Source organism: Euprymna scolopes, chromosome 3 (assembly GCF_053919585.1).
Source record: "Euprymna scolopes isolate OS-2025 chromosome 3, ASM5391958v1, whole genome shotgun sequence".
Lineage (NCBI taxonomy): Eukaryota > Metazoa > Mollusca > Cephalopoda > Sepiida > Sepiolidae > Euprymna > Euprymna scolopes.
In genome coordinates this window covers 123,502,985-123,527,171 of record NC_136484.1, presented here as the reverse complement: position 1 = coordinate 123,527,171, position 24,187 = coordinate 123,502,985, and the positions used below count along the sequence as shown (strand labels likewise).

Sequence of the window (24,187 nt, the reverse complement as noted above, 5' to 3'; positions counted from 1 at the left end):
GGAGATCATGAAATTGCCATAATTGTCTAGACACCGGATTTACTTAGTCTATTCCATCATATTTTAAATATTTTTTTAATTTATTTATTCGATTTTATCGTGCTCTGACAAGTTTATTTGTTTTGATATAAACGACCTTCATACATATATACTTAATGGTTAAGTAGGTATCATTGGAGGAAAAAATAACATCCTATTGCAGATACTACATACTATACAATCCCTTCTTGACAAAAATGGGTTATTTTCTTCATATTTTTACAAGTGTTCTTTTAATCCACATTAAATTGCTTATACACAACAAATATAGCTAAATAGATTTAAGTAGATTCACGATCGAGATCCTGTTGCTGCAATGAATCTCAAGAACACACCTTTGAAGGATGTTTATGAACAAAAGAAGTCTTGCAATTTAGATATCGCTCGCGAGGGTGGTGGGGACAATTGAACCGGACCTTTTAAGACTATAAATGTGGTTGGCAAATTAATCACGGACACCACAGGCTTTCAGATCTTTGTACAGTTAGGTCGACAGCATTTGAATGAGTCCAGGTTTCTAAGTGAAAAATTGGCCAAGTCACCAAGATGAACAATTTTCTTGTAATCGCAGTGTTAGCCTTGACTGGGTTCAGCTTAGCATCGGCCGCTTCTCTTAATTTCGGTGACAATGAAGTAACCGGATCGATAGAAGGTATGTCTCTATATATTTACTTACGTTTTCTTTCCCTTTCTCTCCGCCTCTTCCCTTTCCCTCTTCCCTTTTGTTCTCCCGTTTTCTCTCTTGCTAAATGTCAGAAATTACACAAGCTCTTAATTAATTTCGATGACAATGGAGTGGCCGGATCGATAGATGGTCTCTCTCTCTCTCTCTCTCTCTCTCTCTCTCTCTCTCTCTCTCTCTCTCTCTCTCTCTCTCTCTCTCTCTCTCTCTTACACAAATCCTCCATCATAGCTTTACGTATGATGTTCCTATAACTATATAGGAAATATACTGCAAGATCCAGTCCGGTAATCATGCAGTATAATTAACAACTGAGGAGTTGAAAGCAATATATATATATATATATATATATGTATATATATATATATATATATATATATACTAGCTGGCAACCCGGCGTTGCCCGGTCATACAATACGCTTACACGTACTATTTTAATTTATGCAGATTGTACTGTAGCATTAATTAAGCCGACCTTACGTGATTTTGGTACAAAAGACAACTAGTTCACATATAGGACAGTAGGACATTTACTGGCCTATATGTGAACTGGTTGTCTTTTGTACCAAAATCACGTAAGGTCGGCTTAATTAATACTTTGGTACATAGAAACCTCATGATTTGTTCACCCAATAGATTAGACGCCGAACTCGATAAGATCAGGGAAATATTCATCAATAATGGTTATCCTGTTGACCTTATTGATGACTGTATTTTCAAAAAGTTTGCGGATTTTTAATCCCCTAAAAAGTTTGGACCTTTGAAATGCCCGGTTTATTTAAAAATACCGTGGATTGGGGATAAGAGTAATAGACTTTCCAAACAGATTCGCATAAGTATTTACGACTGCTTCTATTCTGTGTCCTTGCGTTTGGTATACACTACGAGACCTGCTCTAGCAGTATCAGAATTTTTGTAGGAATTTTTGACACCCCTAACACGAAACTGCGAATACAATATAAAAATCTCGTAATTTCTCTGTTAAAAGTGGGTTATTTATTTTCTTTATGGATTATACTTCCAAAATAAACTATTACAGTTGTTTTAAAAGTAATAGAAATATTTTTTTTTTAAACAGTAATGAATTTTCCGAACTCAATATTTTTCAATTAAAAATCTATCAAAATTTTTCTATTGATTCTATTTTTACGATATTTTCAGGGTCAATGTGAAATTTTATGTTCTTTCCAATAAATCGAATATAATATTTTAGACAAACGTTTTTTTTTAAATTCACGACTCCCCCATCCCAATTTTTAAGTGTCTATTAAAAAGTAAATACTTAATTTAGTAACCCGAAAGTAAATAATTAATTTACTCACAAATTGAAGAGAAAAGGTCAATACATAATATATTCAAATTTTAAAAAAAAAAGACATAGTGTTCTTTTAGAATTTTACCTGTAAAGTTTGAAGTTTAAAACCTTTCTTTAAACCACGTTATTTTTTTTTTTTAATGGAACCTTGGTCCTTGCTCCTTTAATTGAAAAACAAATTAGGGCTTGAATTACATTTTTCGAGGAGTTATAAGCTTGGAAAGACAGAGGGTCGAATAATTCACGCCTCCCATTTTGTAAATGTCTAATAATAATTAATTTAGACCCCGATAAGTACATAATTATTTACTCACAAATTGAAGAGAAAAGGTCAATACATAATATATTCAAATTTAAAACAAAAAAAAAACATATTGTTCTTGTAGAATTTTACCTGTAAAGTCCGAAGTTTAAAACCTTTTTAAAAAAAACACGTTTTTTTTTTTTTTTTTTTAATGAAATCTTGGTCCTTGCTCCTTTAATTGAAAAAAAAAATTTAGGGCTTGAATTGCATTTTTCGAGGAGTTATAAGCTTGGAAAGATGGGGTGGAATTATTCGCTATTTTCACGAAATTTCTGACACTGCCAGACCTGCTCTTCCTTCTTTTCGCAAGGATAGTTTGCCTTACATCCAAAATAGCAATATTGTGTATCAATTTAAATGCCAGTGCGATCTTGGTTATATTGGGCGAACATCCTTGCATCTTTTGATCAGCACGTTCCATCTAAAATCAGACAAGGATCTGGTAATCTCCCTCCTTCTGCAGTCTTGGACTCTGCTATTGGTCAGCATTTGGTCGACAATCCATGCTGTGCCGATAGATATAAAATAGAATGGTTCGAGGTGCTACATAGAGCGGACTCCAGAAACCATTTAAAGATTTTGGAGTCTGTCTCTATCGCGGTGCGTAAATTTTCTTTGTGTCGGCAAAAAGAAACAGCGAACGCATTGTTTCTCTTTGGGGAACTTTGAATCTTTTTCCCTGCTTTTATTTTTCTTCCCTCGTTGTGCCAATATTTTAAGCGTTTTTAAACGACAATAAATTTAATTTTAGTTTGCCCCCGTACTTTTGGCATATTCAATAGTTCCCCATTAGAGCTCTTTAAACTTTCGAGATAATATTATTTTGTTACGTTATCCATTTTCCTCCTGACGAGATGATAGCCGAAAGAGCTCTAGACAAACTTCCGCGTATTTTATTTAAAGCTTTATAAAAAATTTTGTACCTCCAAACATTTATTTAAATATATATATTTATATATAAAATACATATATATATATATATATATATATATATATATATATATGTATAATTATGTTTATATATACCTATATATACAACAAATAGTTTTTATTAAACGCAATATATTTAATGTTCTACCAACCTTTAGTTTTAAAGTTCCGCAATGGTTTTAAAATTGATCTTTTATTTAAGTACTAGCTGAAGTACCCGGCGTTGCCAGGTTGTATTTGATATATTTGAATATTCTGTCCTCATACATAAGTACCTAATTTCCGGCAAAAAAATAATTGTCAAAAGGTATCTGTAAGAAATTAAAAAAGAAAAGTTTTATTTTCCAATCCTGTAAATAAATATTTTGATTCCGCCTGTCCTCAAATATGTTTAAATAGATTTAAAACAATGCATTTATATACACAAAGACATGATAAGAAAAGTATTTTTTTAAATGCCTTACTACCATCAGCTACAATCGAAACCGAAACATTTTGCGCTCCAGGTGTGTTCTCTACCGATGAAAAAGATAATTAAATCTAAAGAAGAACTCTTGAAGAAATTAATTTATGTGCGCATGCGCAGAAAGAGGTATAAGCATGTCAGCCAGTAGAACATTTCGGAGTTCAACATGCCGATATGTATGCGTTATTCATCAACCTACACAAAGATTTTATGCGTTATAAACCATCCTTGGTGCATAATTACTATTTCCTATTAATTGCAGTGGTATGTTACCAGTAGTTTAAGAGCTTGCCTGTTAAATATTTACACACACATACGTCTACTATTTTTTATATAGAAGAATAGTTACGAAAAATGCTATTTTGTATAAAAATGAACGTATGAGTTATAATAATCGTATAATTATTTGAATGCAGTGAATATTTCAGGAAAATTTTCTAAAAAAAAAAAATACAGAACCACGAACGCGCATGCGAAAATTTGTAAGGAAATTTTATCAGAAAAATACAAAATAATAAAAACGCAAGCACTGGAAAAATTTACACACACACACACACACATATATATATATATATATATATATATATATATATATATATATATATATATATATATATATAAAACGCACGCACTCGGAATCGTTAGAATTTTTGTATGAAATTAATATTTGTTCATCTAATCCGTTAAAAATAAAGAAAATATGTAGATATGTATTCGTATATTTGAGTTAACGTCCGAAATTCTTATGACTTTGTGAATAAAGGAAAAACAATGTCTGAAATTCTTAGTACTTTAAAAATAAAAGTAAACGCACGCATTCGAAAACGTAAGAATTTTTGGTACTTGTGCATTGTACGAACCATGCTGAAATAATCACATTATTTAGAAAAACATTCTTAACATAGAGAGGGAGCTTGTTAACTATTCTGTTTATCTAAGTGCTTGTTAACTATTCTGTTTGTCTAAGAGTTTAATAAAATAAAATAAAAGTTACCATAAAAAGTTCAATTTAACTTTGAAAACCTATCTGAAATGTTACACCGAATATTTCTTTGATAGTTATAATTGTTTATCTAATCGGTCAAAAAAATTTTTTTTAAAGATATATAGGTATGCCTTCGTTTATTTGAATTAATGTATAAAAGGTTTATGTAAAAATAAAGAAAAACGCACGCATTCAGAAGCGTTAAAATGTTCGATTTGAAAATATTTGTTTGTCTAATCGATAAATGAATCATGAAAAAGATATATAGGTTTCTCTTCGAATTTACAAATTCAAAACAGCGAGTGAAATGTACGTGTTATTTCATTTTTTTTTTTTTTTTTTAATACAAAGACATGGAAAAAATGGGCACTCGTGCAGAATTTAACCCGGATTCCTGGGAATTCCCGTCAAGCGCGACCGGCAATTATCGGATTTAGCCGAGCGCTTTAACTGATGCAGACTAATTTCAAAACAAACAAAACCGAGAAAAAAAAAAAACAAATGCAATAAATAAAAAAATAAGAAAAACCTGCCGTAAAGTGATTGAATATATTTTTTTTATTTTAAGATTTTTTTTTTTTTTTTTTTTTTTTTTTGCAAACTATTTATCACCAAAAGTTTTTCTTTTTTTCGTGGACGTTGGCGAGATTCTTCCCCTCACTCTCGTCTAAATTCCACAGTTCTCACCTGTTTTTTTTTTTTTTTTTTAACTTTTTCCCTGTCAATATCATCGATTACAGACTTAGGTTTCAGATTATAAAAAAATTGAAAAAAAAATAGGGGATCAGTTTTCAATTATAACGCTGTACTAAATTGAACACGAAATTTGTGGCCACGATGAAAACATGGGAAACTTTCTTATGTGACCGAAAGTTAGGTGTTCCATTTTTTGGAGTAGTGGCCATTTCAAATTATTTTTATTTTTATTTAAAAAAAAAATTTCAAACTCGCCAAAAAGTGTCAATGTGGCAAGACTGAAGTTTAGGTGGCAAAATAATGTCTATCACCTAAAAGGAACTAAATTCCTGTAGTCGTCATTACGTTAACATGAAAACAATGCAAACAGTGTTTTTTTAAATAAGTTTAAACAATGAATACCATTTTTAATGATAAACAATATTAATAGAAATAGAAATATTAAATTATCAGAACATATAAAAAAATTTAAGTTTAAACAATACACATAGAACTTTATAATTTTAAGCAATGGAAGAAAATATTTATTTTTAATTCAAAATTGAATCACGTGATTATTATTAAATCACGTGACTAGTTATAAACGATACGAATTAATATTAAACACACGTATTCTATTGCTATTTATTAATTTTCATGTGAATTCTCTTTTACAACCACGGCCACCACTTTTAATATAAAAATATATCGTTTAATATTGTAAAAACTACTCATTTGCGATATTCGTTATCAGCATACCAGAAAACCGTTAAAAAGTTGTCATTTTAAAAGAAAATCTTAAGGTGGAAACCAAGTAAAAATTTACCGTTTAAAATGATAAAATGTTCGGTAGTTATGTATTTTATGTACCGTGCTAAAATAATAATTTTATTGTTTCGAAGGCCATTCTTAACATGGGGGAGAGAAAGGTGTTTTGTAACTATTATGTGCTTCCACTTTAAAATTTAATAATAATAAAAGATATCGTGAAACTTGAATTTAACCTGAAAAAACTATTGTAAAATAGCGCGGTACCAAAAATACATAAATATCAAACTTCTATTTACATTGTTTAAAATAAAAATAAAAAATACAGAAAGTTCTGTTTATATTATTTAAAATATGTTTATATTATTGAAAAATTTTTAAAATGATTATATTGCTGGAAACTTTTTAAAAATTCTGTTTAAAATAAATAAAAAGTGTTTATTCTTTTAAAATAGTTTAAATTTTTTTTTAAAGTTATGTATATATTGTTTAAAATAAAAGAAAAAAGTGTTTATTCGTTTTTTAATTGTTTTCATATTGTCTATTTTAGAAAAAGAAGTTCTGCTTATTTAAAACTGTTAACTTCTGAAATACCGATATTTAAAGGGATCGAGATTATTTTGCCACCTAAATTCTAGTCTTGCCGATAATGTCAGGCATGGAATGAACTTATGCATTGTAGAAAAAGAAATGAAAACACAGGGGTAGACAGTCTAATATCGTAAGAAGAAACGGTTATCAAAACAAATGAAGTGTAAGAATTGTAAGCACGAATGATTTCCGACTCGAAGAGCGCCAAGCTCTTGAATGAAATAAATAAATAAATAAATAAATAAACAATAAAAAAATACCCCGCATCAACCAAATAATAAAAACATTGCATTAAAAAAAAATTTGATTTAACCTTTCAACATTTGAACAACGTTCGACTTAAACCGATGATTGCCGATCGCGCCCAGCCCATGCTTGATGGGAAGCGAATCACTGCGAATCTGACGCATGCGCATAAAACGCAAATATCGGCTACCGGGAATAAGCATTTTACGTGTAAATTTGCCGATGTCTGTACGCGATATACATGTATATAAACAAAGATATCACTCGTTATAAACCATCTCTGGTGCATAAATATTATTTTCTGGGAATTTCAGTGTTATGTGGCCAGTAGTTTAAGAGTTTACCTGTTATATATTTACACACACACACACACATACATGTACTGTTTTATTTATATAAAATAAGATTTTGTCGTTACCTCTCTTTCGGACCCATTAAAATCAAGCTTACCGTTTTTGTCCAGCCTTGATATCTTATAGTTAACAGATGAGAAATTGAAACTGAAAAACGATAACAGCTAATAATTGCGCCAAACATATTAGGGTTTAATTGTCTACCGACTTGCATACTTTTAACTTTCTCAAACTATATTTTAATTATTTCAGAATCAGCTGGATTATCTTGAAACTTTGGACCTCGTGTCATCAGCCAGATAAAGTAAACGCACACACACATATAAGATAGAATATCGGTAACAGATGATATAAACACATTCACATACGCACACACAATCACACGCACACGTACACATATATACACACACACATATATACACATGTATGCATGCATACATACACATGCATACGCATGTAGGTACATATACACATATACACACACGCATACATATAGAGGCATATGTAGGGGCACACCCATACACACACATATATATACACACGTACATATACGTATACATCCATCCACCCTTATATATACATACAAATATATATACCTACACACACATATATATACACGCGCACACATCCACCTACCTATATATATATATATATATACTTGTTTATTGTTATATAAACATGCTCACATCCTGCTGCTACAAATAGCCACTTGTTTCAATCAAACAACAGATATCATCAGGCAGCGACTTGACTATTCAAAAGTTCAATGAATAATAATAGGTTATTCATTGAACTTTTGAATAGTCAAGTCGCTGCCTGATGATATCTGTTGTTTGATTGAAACAAGTGGCTATTTGTAGCAGCAGGATGTGAGCATGTTTATATAACAATAAACAAGTATTATCAGCTCTTTTTATTGAGCACTATCTAACAACCTCGTTGAATTCATTAGTCCATTACTTTTGAATAAAAAACCCGAGTATATATATATATATATATATATATATATATATATATATATATATATATATATATACACATACACACGCACCCATATACACCCACCCACTCACATACCACACATATATTGGTTAAAGTTTTCTTTGTCTAGAAAGATTTTCTTTTATTAGGTGTGGGTGGAGTGGTGTATTTTGTTTGTTTAGTTTAGGGAAATGGTATTATACTGGACATGGATGAAAGTGCGCGCGCGCTTTATTGTGCTTGTTTCATTTCGTGCGTGAGGATGCACATTTGCCCAAGTATGCGCGTAAGTGTATTTTGTGTTTTGCTCATCTATGTGTATAATTATTTGGAAACTTTTAAAGCGGGGTTGAACTTTGCTATGAAGTTTTTTTTTTCTTGTGTTAGTAAGTAGACATAGTTGTCGGTTTGGAGGATGAGCATTATTTCGAATTTGCCTCCACTGCGTGTGTGTATGTGCTGTGATACAAGCAGGTGTCTATTTTCTGCGATTTTTTATGTTGGATCGATGTAGAGCTACTCTATTACTAAGGTTTTTTTGCGGCGCCTATGTAGGATTTATCGCATGCTGCACATTTTATAACATAGACCACGTTTTTTGAGGTGCAATCTAGGTCTTTTTTAATTTTGAATGTTTGAATAGGGTTCGTGAATGTGTCTGTGTTTCCCTCTAATATTATGTTGCAGACTCCACTTCGCTGTTTGTTGCATTTTGTGACTCCTTTTGTTGTGTCTTGATTGAGTTGGGATGAAGTAAGAATGCGTTTTAGGTTTTTGATTTGGCGTTTGCTTTTTATTATTTTTGTTGTTTTAAGGAAGTTGTTTAATTTGCTGTTCTGGTTAAGTAGGATGAGGTTTTTCGTTATCTCTGTGAAAAGCTCAGGGTTTTTTGTGTTGTGTGTGGAGACGTATGTTAGGATTTGTTCTTTGTTTCGTTCTTTAGGGGTTCTCAAATCTTCTGCTGGTATATTTATCGCAAATTGGATCCCTTTGTCTGTAAGTAGTGGTGGGTATTTTCTTTTTCTTAGATTCATTCGTAGTTCCTGGAGTCGGATTGTCCGCGGGTTTTTGTCCGTAACTATGGTGCAGATTCTACGTACTAGGGTGTAAGGAATCGCTTTTATGCAGCTTTTAGAGTGGTGACTTTTAAAGTGTAGGTATTGTTGGGTGTCTGTGGGTTTGCGGTAAATGTCTGTGATAATGTGATTGTTTTTAATCTTTATCAGTATATCTATAAAGGGTAATTTTGTAGAGCTTTGTTCTATGGTGAATTTAATTTTTGGGTGTAGGTTTTGGAGTATGATGTGTAAGTCTGTGATGTCCCCCATGTGGGTTTCCATAGGATAAAGCAGTCATCAATTGAAAAACTACAAATCCCCGATGTTTTAGGCGGCCTTCAGACCTCTGCAATTGTAGGTACCATCAACATCCTTAGGAAAACCCTCGATTTTTTAAGCTCCTGGTTTGAAGCCGGGATTAAGGGAAATCTCTGGAAATGAATCCCATCCCTTTCCATAGAGACGTTGATAAATGAAATCAGAATTATTATTATTATTATTATTATTATTATTATTATTTTATGTATCTGTTTTCAGTATTTACTTCAACAGTGCTTACTATGTGAGTAGAGCTGGTTGTAATTTTGGAAAATATCTATAGCAATTAAACTATACAGAATTTTCCGAATATTATTCTCGTGTGGATTCCCCAAACTATATATATATATATATATATATATATATATATATATATATATATATATATATATATATATATATATATATATATATATATAATACCATATTACTTTCTTTTTTAACTGCTTCCATTTTACATGCTAATATACTCGGAAGAAAATGAAAGTTTTAAAATTTCATTAAAATCAGATATACGTGTTTGAAGTTTTAATGTGGATCTCTCCCAACAGCTACTTTAGAGAAAGCACAGAAAGACTCGGTACATTGAGGGGTGGGGAGAAATTCGGAACCCCTTCTGTTGTCTTCTTAGTATATTTTTATACATGGTATTTAAATTTTATTAAAATACTGCCGGAGAGGGGGGGCGTCCAGTCGTAAAATATGCTTAAACATATTCATACAAATTTCGTATTTATTATTACAGAGCCAATTCTATATTGAATATTATATTGTGCCTAATACATAGTACTGATTTCAAAAGATTTCAAAAATGACTTGGGTGCAATCAACTAGAATCGAAACCAAAACATTTAGTGCTCCAGCCGCGTTCAAAACAGTTTGAGCTATCGACAGATAGATAAGAAAGATTTAAAATTGAACCACTTCAAATTATGAATGAATTTGCGCAAAAGTAATAAAATTATGTCGGCAAATTTGAAAGGACATTTTGCATTTCAACTTGGTGGCATATTTCTGTACGCGTTAGTCATCCATCCAAACAAAGATTTTCCTTGTTGATTCTTGGTGTAAGACTATTGTTTCCTGTTTATTTCAGTGTTATGTGATCAGTAGTTTAAGCGTTATTATTTAAGAGTTAATATTATTTACTCACTAAGATTAGTCACAGAAGCCATCATCAAAGATTTCTCATTGAGAACAACTTGTGGTGGTCTCTGGAGTCTGAGTAACAATAAGTCTCCCCATATTTCCAGTACTCTTCACCACTTTCGATAACCTTTGCAGTCGAATTTGCATTATTATTATTATTATTATTATTATTATTATTATTATTATTATTATTATTATTATTATTATTATTATTGGCTCACGTGGAGCTTTCACATAGGTCATCAAAGATCTCCGATTGAAAACCTGTGGTGTTCCCTGGAAGTGAGTGACAACAAGTTTCCTCAGACGTCCAGCACTCTCCATTTTCTTCGATATCATTTGCAAATAAATTTGCGTTATCGCAACAGCCTCTCGCCATTGATTTCTCGCTGGCAGCAGCCATTGGTCTACACTGGAATTGGAGTGGCAATAAGCCTCCCCAAGGTCCCAGTTCTCTTGGCACTTGTCCAGCAGAGGTCTGGTCAGCGTTCTCTCCTCGGTCTTTCCATCCTCCTTGGCCCTTCTCAGCTATTTGGTATCACACTTTGGGGGGGGGCGGTGATGAGACAATGGGAGGGGATGGGTGATGGGGATGTAGAACTTGTAGATATTATTATTATTATTATTATTATTATTATTATTATTATTATTATTATTATTATTGGATTCTTTACCTAAGATGTTACATTAAAAAGGAACAAGTCTTAAAATAGTTTATATTACATACAATTATAAACCTGAATATCTAACGAAGCTATGTAGACTTTTTATACATACTATTACATAATCCCATAAGACTTTCCATATTTTGACTCATCTTATATAAAAAAGTTTCTTTTGAATCAAGTGAGTTTTAGTTATTTTATGATAGAGTAACAAGGCATACTTCAACTTGGAACATAATGGGATACTATTTTGGATTATGTCTAACAGAGGACTGTGGGGAGTTGAGCAATGAGACATCTGTTCACATTACATTTAAACTTCTGCAGGTTAGTACAGTCAAGGAAGCAGAGAACAGGGAAAGAATTCCAAAGTCTAACGGTTTTGAGGGAAGACACTATTAGAGTAGAAGGCTTTCTGGCATCTAGTGATCTCAACAGTGAAGGGGTGAGATTTTGCTGCTTGTCGAATTAGTTGAGAAGACACAAGTGCAACGAATTCATAACCAGAGCACATTCCATCAAAGCACTTGTAAATCAGACACAGGGATGTGATGATGAGATAGAGAGGTTGGAGCTTGACCGACAATGTGGGACATATTTATGACAGAGGCACTTATTTTATTTCTATTATCCGTTTGCATTTATCGATATGTGCTTATCTTAGGATCAAGCTGTGTTAATAATATCTCGGAATGAATTTTTATACTAATAGGTCGCAGCTTATAAAGAACAAAAGTCCACTCGAGGATAATGATTAATAAGATTGTCAGATGGCGATGAACAACACCATGAGAAGATTAGAAAATATGGATTTAATGGTCCGAATTTGTTTATCAAACCAAATAACGTGACAATTATTTGTTAACATTGAACTTGAAAACGACAATGTTGTAGTCATGTGAGAAACAGCCTTATGGTATAGCATTTCTAAGATGGGATATTCTTGGAAAGAACCCTTGTTCATGAAAAGAACCCTTGTTCATGGAAGTCCCGTTTAGTTGCATGTACACAGGTGAAAAAAGGAAACTGCATTACTTGGAGCGAGACGAGTTTTTTTTTATATATAAATGTTGTGGGGACTCGCTCATGCATTAAAGATGAACTCTTGTGAATTGTAGAAATGACGGAGAAATAAGACTCTTGGCGTTGTCAGTGTACTTTCGCAGTACACATAGGTCGAGGTTCCAATCTCCACAATCAGTCCGACAGAAACTATGTCTTTCCGGTGACCATTTTGCTGTCAGACTGATGCAAAATGTTCCATGTAGGCCTTGCCTCTCGGTTTTCGGAAAAAAGTAAGTTTATTGCTTGTTGCTTTAGACGCTCTCACCGAGGAATGCTGACGGTGCTACTCAGTCATAATTTTGCAGGGCCGAGGTGCCCTACTTTTGGAGCACTGACTCATTTTCCCACCTTCCGACCTTGTGTCACAGCATCTCGTGGTGAAAGAGAGGTAAATATTGATCATTGTACTTTCGTAGTCCACCGCCTTGCCGGTACTTTCTACGGCGGTTCCTCTTTGTATGCCGTTTTTTTGGGGGGGGGGTTATTATTTATTTTACTTTTCTAACTCATCTCCGTGTCCCTGTTTTCCTTAGCGACCTTCCAGGGTCACAACAATAAACTATATTTAAAATTAAGCCCAATAGTATACTACCCTAACCCTAACCCTAAACTAACTATTGCTAATTAATATATAGTAAATCAATGAGTACATTGCGTTATTATTTCTTTGCAGATCTGAAAGAGAGTCTCCAAACATTGCTCCGCGGCGCCCCTGAAAAGACGGTAGAAGATGTTACAAGTTTTGATGACTTCGATGAGGAAATAAAACCTGTTGATGATCTATCGACCGTGGTGACTCTAGAGGAAGAAGAAAGTACTGCATTGAATGTCAACTCGACCGGAAGTGACAACAACGGGATACTTTGCAGATGGCATGGTTACGTTGGCATTTGCTGCATGAGGGTACATTTTCACGGCGTCTTAATTCCAAGTAAGTTTTCTTATCAAAGCGGAAATCGACTCGAGGATACGGGTTAATGAGATGATATGAAATCTATTTGAAAAGAGTTCTGTGTGAGGAATGAAGATAATAGTTTAATGAATTAAGTTTTGGTATTTGTGCATTATTTCTTATCTTTTTGCTTGTGTGTTTAGATTATATGTACATATAGATTAACAGTAAGAAGTGCCGTTTCAATCCTGGCTTGAGGTAGTTTCTAGTCTAGCCGCACTGTGGAACGGTTATACAACGAAACAGTCTGTCTGTGGATGACTATAGATAGATAGATAGATAGATAGATACGAGGAGCGTGCAATAAGTAATGCTCCTGACCCACTTCCAGTTGTCTGATCTAGCTGAAATTTTGCATGTGCAATGATTTATATCACTACGGGTTATGTGGCAAATTACAGCTCTGAACTGATTGTGGTTTCTGTTTTACAGGTGTTTGAACTGATTCAGGTGTGAAATGGAGCCTGTTGAATGTCGAACAGTAATCCTGTTTTTGTATTTGAAAGGACGCACACCACAGGAGACTTTTGATGAAATGAAAGAAACTTATGGTGATAATGCCCCATCATATGACCTTGTAAAATGCTGGCATCGTGAATTCAAACATGGCTGGAAGTCTGTGGAAACAGCTCCCAGATCTGGTCGCCCCCCCCCTTCTGCCATTGATGAGGCATCTGTCCGTCAAGTTGAAGCTGCCATTTTGGAAGATCGGCGCATTACTATTCGTCAAATAGCCCAAGATGTCAAGATTAGTACAGGGTCTGTGGAAACTATCATTCATGACCATTTGCATATGCATAAGGTGTCTGCCAGATGGATTCCCAGGTTGCTCACACGATTCTAGAAGCGAGAACGCGTCGAGTGCTCGAGGATGAATTTGGAGATGTACCAAGAAGATGAGTCAAAGTTTTTCAAAAGACTGATTACACAGGATGAAACCTGGGTCCATCACTATGATCCTGAGACGAAAGCCCAGTCAATGCAGTGGAAGCACTTGGACTCACTACCTCCAAAGAAGGCAAGGGTGCAGCCCTCTGCTGGCAAGGTCATGCTCACAGTCTTCTGGGACCAGGACGGAGTAGTGATGACAGATTTCCTGGCAAAGGGTACCACAATTACAGGAACCTATTATGCTTCACTTTTGAGGAAATTAAGGGAAGCTATCAAAATCAAGAGGCGGGACAAGATCAGCAAAGGTACCCTCCTCCTGCAGGACAACGCTCCGATCCACAACTCGCATGTCGCCAGATCAGAAGCACGGGCGTGTGGTTATGAAATCCTTCCCCATCCTCCATACTCTCCTGACCTGGCACTCTCTGACTTTCACCTCTCCCCGGCCATGAAGTTGTTTTTGAAGGAAAGCGTTTCCCAGATGATGCAGCCTTGATTTCTGAAGTTACCTCGTGGTTGGAGGACCAACCTGGGGTGTTCTACAAAAACGGTCTCCAGAGCTGCATCAAATGATGGGAGAAATGCATAATCTGGGTGTTTCCTAACTGTGCCAAGTTTCGTTGCTCTACTGCTATGGGAAGTACGTCAAGGGCATTACTTATTGCACGCCCCTCGTAGATAGATAGATAGATAGATAGATAGATAGATAGATAGATAGATAGATAGATAGATAGCAGTCACCATAACGAACTATTTTCTCTTGCGGATTAATGCCCCCTTGCTGACTGATGGGGCTGCGTACTAACCAGTCAGCTAGTAGGGCACATTAATCCTATATGTCCCTTAAGGAATTAATTACCGCTGTCGGGAACTAGCCAGCGGCCAGTAGAGGAGCTCAGACCACCAAAGAAGACAGATCTCTCTGCTCTCTCTGTCCATGGAATCCTCCCAGGCTGCGACTACTTCACTGAAGACCTCCACTAAACAACCTGGAGACACTTCAAGACACGAGAACATCTGTCTGTTCCTTTGCTTGCTTTAACCTCGGACACAGTCCTTATTTTTTTTCGAAATAAACCTTTTCGTTGTTTTGTTTTAAAAACAGGTGCCGATTAATTACTCTGTGCTTTTATGTTGCAAATTAATCGTTTATTAGAGGTTTGTACACTCACGCATAAAACCTGACTAAAAATACTTCACTACACTTTGTGACTAAGAGCGGAGGTCCGCTCAAAATATAAAAATAAAACATGTAAAAAAATTAAAAACAACATAGTTTTTATGTTTCTTACACCTCCCATATATATATTGAGCTTGCCCATGTTTTTAATTGTGAGTTTATGTTTTGCCTTTATTCATATGCTAGTAGGTCGTCTGGCATTGCCCGGTCGTAAAATATGCTTAAATATGATATTTTGATTTATGCAGACTTTGTATTTATTATCATATTCTATTGGATCCAATATATAGTAATGATTTAAAAAGTTTTTAAAAAATGACTGGTACGCCACCACTGAGAATCGAAACCAAAACGTTTAGCTTACGATTTACTTTTTCCTTTGGCGTTAATGCCTGAGTTATGAAGACATGTTTGCTGCAAGTCTAAAAATTAAAACATGAGCCAATAACTATTACGTTACGCATGCATATTCGTAATACCGGCGTTCGACCTTCACCTGGAAAATTCCATTTTTTTTAATATTCACACCTTTGCACAGGTTTTCCTTGGCTGAAACTCAAATATAAAGTTTCGCATGGGTCCGAATATTCTATATATTAAGTTTCATGTCTGTAGATCAAAAACTGACAGTGGTGTTTGGCCGGCAATTCTTTTAAACAAAAATATATACGCATACATGCATACATATATATATATATATATATATATATATATATATATATATATATATATATATATATAGAGAGAGAGAGAGAGAGAGAGAGAGAGAGAGAGAGAGAGAGAAAGAGGTTTGTGTTTACTATAATCTTTTACGCAAATATTACACAAGCATAAATCATGTAGAATATCTGCATGAATATAATTACACGTAATGGTTAACTAACGGTGATTACTCCATAAGAAAACTGAAAAAACTAATAGGGAATTAGTTCAAATGAATTTTTAAAAGAATATGCAGATTAGCTGGATTTTTTGCAGATGAATGCGATTCCATGACCCATATATAACAAAGTTGTATTTTCTTTTTGAATAAATAGGAAAAGGGTTTTAATATGAATATCAATACACATAAAATTTATGGGAGTATAGATTTACACATAAATGTGTGTGCATGTATCACTTTTGGATGTTCTTGTTTTGAAAATAAATAAATCATTCTTATAATTCTTTTTCTATCCTTTGCAAATGATTCAGATTTTATTATGTTATTATGGATGATAAGGTCTACCAGTTGTCAAAATTTCAGCTTTTCACACTTGTTATTTCTAACAAATATTAGGTTTTAAAATTTTGTCCCTTAGTTTTGGACGCTACTGTATATATACATTACTGTGTAAAACTTACAGCACATTGCAAGAAGGCTTTTATATATTTTTGATAAAGTTACATTATTTTACATTTGCTGCTCGTCGAACATATATTTATGCATTCAGTAAAACAATGAGTGAGATATTTTTAAACTTCAAAAAGTATCCCACGAAAAAAAATCGATATATCGTAATATAAAAAGTTTAAAACACATATTTTCACAACAGGTAAAGTAAAGAAATCATAACTGTTCTTTAAAAAAATCATTCTAATTTAGGACATTCTAGTAAAATTTTGGCGTTCAAATATTACGAGAATATTTCAGATTAAAATGGTACTTTTGTGTGTGTGTGTGTGTGTGTGTGTGTGTGTGTGTGTGTGTGTGTGCGTGCGTGCGTGCGTGCGTGCGTGTGTGTGTGTGTGTGTGTGTGTGTGTGTGTGTGTGTGTGTGTGTGTGTGTGTGTGTGTTTATTAATTTCTTTTATGGTTACCTTTAAGAATTATTAAAATATAGCGCCATGCTTATTCTGTCAACTGCCTTTTAAACATCAACGGTAGACATACCAACGGAGGATCTGTCATTGATATAAATTTTGCAATGAGAGAGTAGATTGTTCTCATTGGTATGGCCCTTGTTAGTGCTAGGAAATGCACCCTCACGCCGTTACATTCTTCTTTGATGAGGGGCTAGATTGTTGCTAATCGACTAAAACGCCCTAACCAGAAAATGCCGATAGAGATGCTCATCATGCTATTTTTGCGACGACAGGGTGCACTCCGTTCTTAGTACCTTGGTCTTATTGCCCATCTTCTCACTTTGTGCCATATCTTTAAGCAAAGCTAATATCTATCAGTCGAGTATACGTTTTCGACAATCATTTCAGCAGAGTCAGGACTATTTGAACGGTGGTGTCCTTCATCTGCCGACCTATGTTTAATTTGTATACTCAATAATCGTTTGTTTAGTGGTATTTTTCGCGTAAAGATTAGCACCAACACAAAACGCAGCTAAGAGCAGTTATGTATAAATGAATCAAGAATTAATATCAAGAAATCAATTCAAATATTATTTAATACTTTTCATTTATTTGTATGTTATATGCGACTGGAATCTTATTGTTATTCGCTTATAATTGAGTGCACAATATTTGATATCATTTTATTAATAATGCTTTCTCTTCTCTTCCAGTTTGCGTCAAAGACGGTGTTCGTCCACATTACGGCATGCACGTTTCCCTTCAACTATTCGGACACTACGTTTGGAGTCATTGGTTGTGTAAGTGTTGACTTTTATTTTTTTATATAAGAAATGGATGCCTTCTTTTCTGGTCAGTAATATGCAATGATACGATGAAAATATGATTTTATGCTTAACAGTGTGTGTGTGTGTGTGTGTGTGTGTGTGTGTGTGTGTGTGTGTGTGTGTGTGTGTGTGTGTGTGTGTGTGTGTGTGCAGCACCAACCCTATTCAGGGTTTAACTGCCTTCCTCCGAAGGAGGAGGTTTCATGGGAGTATGAAATTCACAAGCGGTCCACAGTCGCATGTATATCCCCGTTAGGGGAGATGACGACGTTAGGTTTCTGCAACCTTTTGCAGGGAGGTGTCGACGTCCTCCTACATACAGCACCTGGACTTCCCAAATTGGTCACCCATTTTAGTAATGACCAGGCTCAATGTTACTTAACTTCGGTAATCTGACGGGAACCGGTGTGTCAACGTGATTAACAGTCAGTACATAGTGAATCGATAATGAGGATTATGATCACACTTACTTGCAAATAGAATCAGTTCTATTAACTTTTTCTCTTCCCCATAAGCGTTACCTGTGTGTGGGTGGTTGGGGAGAGTTCGATATGAGACACTGAAATGGGTGTTTCCGGTAGAGCTCTTAACGCCTCCCTGGTTTTATTTTGTGTCCTCCTTTTTAAATGTTGTCGAGATATTATATGTACTTATGTATTACGCATTATGTTTAGTATATGCATGTGTATATATGTAGTTTACCATTATTGTTCTGACATGGTACAAATCTCCAACTCTTGAATTTTCAAATCCATGAGCTAAACACAGAACCACCCCACTCCAATGTATATGTACAAGTCTATAAAAACAAAAAGAAACAAAAAAAAGAAAAAAAAAACAACAACAAAGATAGTATAAATTTGAAGTTAAATAATATTATCTATTCTGCCTATGCTTTAATCTAATACGTACAAATATAACGAATTAACTAACTAACTAAGAAGTCACTTATTTTGACAGATGGTTTACACCCATAGTAATATATGCACGTTACCTAACTCTGCTAAAGTAATGTGATTTTAATTTTTATGAGTTTACCAACTAATGATCAAAATAAGCAGGATAGTAAATAAAAATCATAACATAGATAAAGAGAACGTAGATCAGGGGTGTGAGTAGACGTTGTGTTTAGAATACGGCTGTGATTGTTTGGATAATTTAAGGATTGGAGTATGGACAATAGTATCAATATTCTATTGGTTGTATTTGAGGTATGCCGATTCAGTTGCAGAATTACATCAACAATTGGAAGGTGATTGGAGAAAAAGATGAGAATGAAACTTGGCGATCAACGTAAGCGGACGTTCCGCCTTCTGCTCCATCCAGCTGAAATTGTAAGAGAGGGGCGTATCAAGGCAATGTTGACATTCTACTACAAATAAATTGAAGACTATAAAAGAAACTTGATATTTCAATTCTTCACTTTTGCTGTAACACTTTCCGCATTCGATGAATTGTAAGAGGGATAGTATTACAGCTATAGAGACACTATTAACAGTTATAAAATATACCTCCACAATTGGTCTATGGAAAAAAAAATTTTAATCTAATACACAGTTACTGTATAATACAATTTTATTTTATGCTTGTGAGATACTAACCGTAAGCCTTTCTGTTTAATATTTAGGATGGCAAAACTTAAATAATAATATAAGACAAGTCACATTAGTATTCGAACCCGTCCCTCATACATTCTCGAATGACATAAGCCTCATTTGGAACAGCAATGAAACTGATACTACCCTAACTACCCAAACGACTCAACGCAATTCTCATTGATCATTTCGCCCTATTTTTACTCACCAAAACCACAACCACCGAGAGAGTAGGCCGGTGAACATGACAGCGTAACGTCACTTCCTGATCAACTTGTAGGTATAGAAAGTTTCCGGTATTCAACCACGTGGTCACGCTAACATGCATAAAAAAATATGGCTACCGATTGTGTTACCGATTGTCCATGTATGTTCTAAAGCGAAAGAACAATTCTCCATTTGGATAATAATTATTATAATTGTATAATAGGGATAATTTTAATCAAACAAAGTGAACTAGTTTTTGAACTTTTTTTTCAGTCCGTTCTTTTAATAATAAATAAAACTTTTCACTAAGTATTTCCAAATATTTTAAAGTTAGCATTTTTTACGGCAGTTTTTTTTTTTTTAATTTTTACGGTCGGTGAATTTTCAATATTTTAGCACGAGGCGTAATTTATTTCTTTGAAATATATTTAAAACTTCAAGTTTTTGTTTGTTTATAACATTTTAAGTATAAGTAATTCACATGACAGGTTTGTTTTACTATACACATAGATTCGAAAAAGTGGTAAAACAAAACAAATATATAACAAATAAATGTTAGCAAAGGCAAGATATGTTACTTTTCTACCAAACTGGATAAATTTTTAGTATTTTTATTGAATGTAAAGTGTTTATTCCGCTAAAAAAACATACAGTGTTTGCCGATATATTGGGCAAAATGCAAATGGCGGCATGTTTGCTGTTGCACACGGTAAGTTTGGGAAAACGAGTTTAAACAAAAAAATTATACAAAACACTGTTAGAAACTAACTCAATGTATGTTAGCATGATATAGGCGGACATATAATAGGTGGGTTTCTAACAGTATTTTGCATAATTTGTTTGTTTGAACTCATTTTCCCATTACCGAGTTCAATAGCAAGCATGGCGACATTTTTCTTTTTTAAAATATATCGATAAACATTTTATGATTTTCGAAGCGATTACACGTTTTAAAGTGAGTAAACCCCTTAAAAACCTTTCCAGATAGGTAGAAGAGTAACTTATCTTGCCTTTTATAACATTTATTTGGTATATATTTGATTTTTTACCACTTTTTCGAATCAATGTGCATAATAATAATAACCCCTAAAAACATATCGAGTTAGGTAGAAGAGTAACTTATCTTGCCTTTGATAACATTTATTTGTTATATATTTGTTTTTGACAACTTTTTTGAATCTGTGTGTACGATAATACAAACCCAAAATTTAATTTAACTTAAAAATAATATTTAAAATACACGTGCGTACACTGCACAATCAGCTTTATTATTATCATAATAATAATAATAATAATAATAATAATAATAATAAACTGGTGCAGATGACATCGACTGGCGCCACACCAACTAGTTGTGAAGGGTCAGAGAGGATGGAAAGACCGAGGTGGGAGAGTACTAACCATATCTCCACTGGAAGTGTGCAGTTCAAATCTGGTACCTTGGGGAGGTATTTTGTCACCCAACCCCCAGGAAACACGAATGGCCGATGCCAACAAGAAATCAGTGACAACGGCTGTTGCGATAACATGCAATCATCTCCACAAGTGGCCAAGAGGTGGAGAACACTGGAAATCTGGGGAGACTTGTTGTCACTTAATTTCCAGGGAACACCACAGGTTACTGCCAGTGAGCGATCACTGATGATAGCCTGTGAGACAACTAATACGCTACACATTTTGATGAAAAACATGGGGAAAAAATGGACATAGAAGAACAGAAAATCAAAACTTTAAATATAATTTCTGTATTTAAAGTAATAGTTATTTAAATATTTCAACATATAATCTTGTGGGCAAAATCCAGCTTCCCAATAAGGGGCACTCTGGATAAGAACAAAAATAATCTGTCATGAAAGATTTCTCCTCCGCCGACCGAGGTCAGAAAAGGTGAAGTGTAGCATCAAAACAGAAACTACACTGTGATCTTGTCCCGAAGGCCAAAACATATTTGTGTTTAATGTTTCTTTAACTGTTTGTTCCCTAAATTCATAATTCAGTTTTATCAGTATTAAATTGTATATTGCTTTAAAATTATTTAATTTTACATAGATAATATTTATATTTTATATTGAATAAAGTTCAGTTTAAGTATTAATCGAACTGTGTTCATTTTTCATTTTAAAATTTTCTTTTTTTTCAAATCGCCCATATATAGTACTGACAGTCTGACAAATCTTACCTACATTGCCTGCAGATATTTTTCAGTTAACGGGCCTTTTTCTTACTCTCGGTGGCCGTGCCAAAACCAAGTGTTTTTCCGAAATGTTGTTTGGTTAAGTTATCTTTCTAACAATCAACATTTACTTTTATAATTGTTGGGGACTGGCATAAATCCCCCGAAACAAATAAATAAAAATAAATGCACTACCAAATAATGTAAAAAAAAATTTAAAAAAAAACCTTTTGTTTATTTTCGGTAAAAGAAAAGAAATTACTTTTTAGTGTGCGCAAAAGTAGCAGTCCGCATGAAAGAAGGAAGGGAAGAAGGTGAAGACTTAAGAGTGTGAGAGAAAGAGTCCGACTACATGTTGCGGCGAAGTGAGAGAAAGAGCGAGTCAAGTAATGTTTTTTGACGTGCGAGAAAAGCTGTCATTTCAGCTACTGGATTTGACTCAGCGAGCTTCGATTTGCAACTTGTCTTTCTGCTGAAGTCTGTTGTCCCTCTCGCTGACGGGAGAAGTTCTTCTGGCATTTTATATTTCTTTATAGGCTCCCAGAGGCTTGCAAAAAATAAGTTTTCAAATCGATCTCTGATTGGTCAAAAATTCATAGTTTTGAAGATAAAATGTGCTTTCAACTACGTCAGCTATTTCTCAAGCATCCTGCTTTTTGACCCAAAAGGTTTGGTGCGGGGAGAATGCTGTAATTCCCGTTCAAATGAATTTATAAATTCTAATGCGCGTATCTTAGAAAAATAAAATAAGAAACAGTGCATTATCTTATTACAGACCCGGATTAGAAACCAAATAATTGGAAGACAAAGTAGAACAAATATTTCTTTTAAAGAAAAACAAAAAAGTGAAACATTACAATAGGTTGAAAGCAAAATCGAATGCTATAACCCGAAAAGACTATGGACTACAAAACCGACGCTAAATTACGTACACAAATCTTATCAAACATATTCCTTATTGGCGCTCCAGGAGAGAAGAGACTGGAGAACCAGCAACCCATTTAACTAGAGGAGCCTGAGAAATAGACAAACTAGTCAGGGATATATAAATGTGTAAAGTTCAGATGTCTTTTTGTTTTTGAATTAACGATTTGAACGAGAAAAAAACATTCTTTTTATAACAAATACATTGTCAAGGGTTTTTTTATATCAAGGGAAGCAACTCTTGCCACAACGAGAAATGAAACAGCGAATTGTATTGTCTCCCTAACGTTCTATTAAAGTTGGATTAAAAAAAGGTAAAAATAAATAATGTTATATTGTAACGTTTTATTATTTTGAACAGGATCCGTAAATAATAGTGTTTCATCTAAGAGATATGATAAAATAGTTTATTTACTTTTCTTTTTTAGATAATCACCGCAGATACAAAGTTTGTTGGCATAACAGATACATATCGTTGTGCATCGTCTTTGATCACTTGAGCGTTTCTTCGAGATACGAACATATGTGTATGACGTTTTATGGAAGGTATCATTACAAGTGGTACCATGCTCACCTCGGATGCTTAACAACACATTTTGCTGCGATAGAGAATGGGGACAGATTTAAACCGAAAGTTACTCAGGCTGAATAAGACGAAAGCATCGTCTCCACTTAGAAAGAGAGCACGTCCAACTTTGAGCAATGGCGTTTCTTTTTCTTTCTTTTCTTTCTTTTTTATTTTTTTATTAATCCTTCCTTATGCTCTATATTGGATGAATAAAATCTTATTTACAAAATTTATTTCCTCGTGTTCACTTAATTATTTCATGAAATCAATTTAATTTTCAATTATCTGTTCATTTCTTTTAAGGACTCTTTTCTGTATCGAATACTTTAAGGCGCTTTCACGAAAGCCATCAAAGATCACTCCTTGAAAACAACCTGTGGTGTTCCCTGGAAGCTGAGTGACAACAAGTCTCCCCAGATTTCCAGTAATCTCCATCTCTTTCGATAACATTTGCAAATGAATTTGCGTTATTGCAACAGCCGCTTACCATCTATTT

At 34.0% G+C, this 24,187-nt stretch overlaps 1 protein-coding gene across 1 annotated transcript; it reads left to right on the top strand.

The window, feature by feature from the left end:
• The first annotated feature begins 252 nt into the window (after nt 1–252).
• LOC145258307 (uncharacterized) lies at nt 253–23,924 on the top strand. Its single transcript, XM_080116359.1, has 4 exons — nt 253–691; nt 13,264–13,521; nt 18,111–18,197; nt 23,552–23,924. The coding sequence occupies exons 1-4, from the start codon at nt 586–588 to the stop codon at nt 23,773–23,775; spliced, it is 675 nt and encodes a 224-aa protein (XP_079972485.1). The 5' UTR covers nt 253–585; the 3' UTR covers nt 23,776–23,924.
• Nucleotides 23,925–24,187: the final 263 nt, after the last annotated feature.

Coding starts and splice junctions, on each gene's coding strand:
- LOC145258307 (XM_080116359.1), top strand. CDS start 586: ATGAACAATTTTCTTGTAATCGCAGTGTTAGCCTTGACTGGGTTCAGC. Junction 692..13,263: donor AGTAACCGGATCGATAGAAG/GTATGTCTCTAT, acceptor ATTTCTTTGCAG/ATCTGAAAGAGAGTCTCCAA. Junction 18,198..23,551: donor CGTTTGGAGTCATTGGTTGT/GTAAGTGTTGAC, acceptor TTTCTTTTTTAG/ATAATCACCGCAGATACAAA.